The 2491-nt window shown below is 43.8% G+C and overlaps 1 protein-coding gene across 1 annotated transcript in view; it reads right to left on the bottom strand.

The window, feature by feature from the left end:
• Nucleotides 1-1855: 1855 nt before the first annotated feature.
• FADS1 (fatty acid desaturase 1) overlaps nt 1856-2491 on the bottom strand; it is a 9912-nt gene continuing 9276 nt past the window's right edge. The window contains exon 12 of the mRNA XM_009886236.1: nt 1856-2054. Within this exon, the coding sequence (XP_009884538.1) occupies nt 2003-2054 (52 nt within the window). The 3' untranslated portion in view covers nt 1856-2002. The remainder of the gene's footprint in view (nt 2055-2491) is intronic.

Genomic DNA, 2491 nt, shown 5'->3' with positions numbered 1-2491 from the left:
AGCTGTCTGCCTGTCCTTACATTTCATCAACCATGCGTACCTCCCTACAGACAAATTAATGCTACTTTCAGAAGTCAGGGATAGATGTTTTTTTTCTCCTTTCCTCCTCATTCTGGAGGAAGAACTGCTGTCTGGTTTTCTTTTGGTAGGATTAACTTAGGTTAATTGTTTATACTGTACACTTCACACAAGCTGATTCTCTTCCTCCGAAATCCAAATGCTGAGGTTTGTGCCAGTTTTCCCTCTGCAGCTGTGGGCAGGCATCTGTTCCACATTTTAGAGAGTGCAGACTCTTACACAGACATATTTTACTCTGATGACAGTAATAATCAGTAATACAAGGAATTTTATTATTAGACTTTCCTCCATCAACAGTTCTAATAATAAAAGAGAAAGAAACAGCAGGGAAAAAGAAGGTAAAAGAGTAATGAAGGCCCATTTTCTATGGTCTTTATCAATGGGTATCAATGATTTAATGACTATTTTATTATTTCCGTTACAATTTTATTCTGTGCTTAACAGCACTCTTGGCTGGGGAAGATGCATTTCTTCCATTCCCTCATAAGCCATCCTCTTTTTGGATGTCGATCAGAAAAAGCACCATATTTTCCTCAAAATCAACCCATCCCTTCTGGAGACTAAGCCACTGAGGTAACAGGGTGATGGAGCTGTCTTCATCAATGCTGTGCTAGATACTACACTCTGTTTGGCATCTGTAACGTTGGCGTGGTAAAAGAAAAGGCGTCAGGGAATGCAGTAAGGCTAATTCCCATTCCAGTAAATCACGTAGTACGTGTCCTCTTGGGGTGTGTTTTGAAGGTACATCATCCAACAGAGAAAGACCAGCAATGTATTGGCCGATGTTTGCCTATGGGGATGCAGCCCGCTGACTTCTGCCACTTGAAAAGTTAAACTCATCTGAGCAGTGCCCCGACCCCTAACACTTTTACAACTTCATTACATTTGCCTGCAGCTCAGAGAGGAACACCTCGTGCTCCATGGGCCAGAAGTCACGAGTTCTTTCTGCTTAACAAATCACTCGAAAAAGAGTGAAGCTTCAGGTGACCACAGACCGATTACCCTTTTCCTTCCTTAGTCACCACTGCAGGGATCCCGAGTAGGGATGTGCCGTATTTCTGTCCTTTCTGACTTTCAGTAATGGGTTCAATAACACTCAGAAGTACAGCACCGTGGAAACCACTTGCAGAGACTCCACGGGAGGCTGCGAACGGGAAAAAAACCCAGAGGCCTTCACCACAGACAAGAAGCGGAGGGCAGCACTCCCACAGAATATGCCATGCCGAGCTCTCACATTTATACGCCTGGAGAACAACCTCCACTTTCCTGTTTCTCTACCTAAATTAGGGCTCTAACTAAATCTTTTCCCTCATGCTTATTCCTACGGAACTGCTGCCTGCACCTTCTCTGCCTCACCCACATGCATACAAATTGGTTTGGGCTCTCACGTGCTCCCCACTGCCCCTTGCTTTGGGCACTTCTATCGCCATTGTTAATTACATATAGGTATTTGAAAACACTGTACCTACACAATTCCTTATTGCTTCCACATTTCAATAACTCCCACATTCTCTGATTTTACACTGTCTCCACTTTCTTACTACATTCATGAGAGCCACCTCACAAAAGCCTATGTTAAATAAGAGTCTTCCCTCCTATATACTCAGCAAATGAAGTGTCAGCAGACAGAAAGGAATCTGTTCCCAGTCCCAACACTGCCTCCAGCTTGGTGGAACATAACCTCCTCCATTCAGCTTTTCCCTGTAACCCAGCACCAGAGAAGAGGAATGAAAGAAGTACAAGAAAATTTAAGGAACGTATCTTTTAAAAAAATCACATTAATCACATTCATCAATGGAATTAAGTGGCACCACCTCCCCATTTCTGGCTAAGCCAGATCGCTCTCCTCTGTGCAGTGTCTTCATGGTGATCACCACAGGAGGCAACAAGGGTGGGGAATTCCTCTGTAAGAATCCACGGCTTCTTATTTATGTAGATAGGCATCAAGCCACAGCTCCCCTGAATCTTTCAAAGAGCTGCCAAGAGAGAACCACATTTCCTTAGAAACAAGGTAATGAAATACAGCGTCCAGGGAACAGAGTCTTGCGGGAAGAATTCCCGTCAATAGTAAGCAAAGGAGATCATAGAATCATAGAACGGTTTGGGTTGAACAGGACTTCAAAGGCCATCTAGTGCAACCCTCCTGCAACAAGCAGGGACATCTTCAACTAGATCAGGTTGCTCAGAGATCTTCAGAGGCAAGGCAATGTAGACTACAGCTCCTTGGAAAGATGAAGAACCACCAAACCACTGGGGCTACATCAGACAAAGACGGGAAGGCTAAAACAAACAACTTAATTAGAATGAAAACAAAAGGAGCAACCATGGCAGAGGAGAGCCACATGACTTTTCAGTGGAATAAGAAATATCTGGGGGCAAGGAGGGGAAGAAAGAAAGAAAGAAGGATAAAGGA

This window comes from Charadrius vociferus, unplaced genomic scaffold (assembly GCF_000708025.1).
Source record: "Charadrius vociferus isolate BGI_N301 unplaced genomic scaffold, ASM70802v2 scaffold115, whole genome shotgun sequence".
NCBI lineage: Eukaryota > Metazoa > Chordata > Aves > Charadriiformes > Charadriidae > Charadrius > Charadrius vociferus.
The sequence above is the reverse complement of the archived record's forward strand: the minus strand, read 5'-3'. Positions and strand labels throughout refer to the sequence as shown.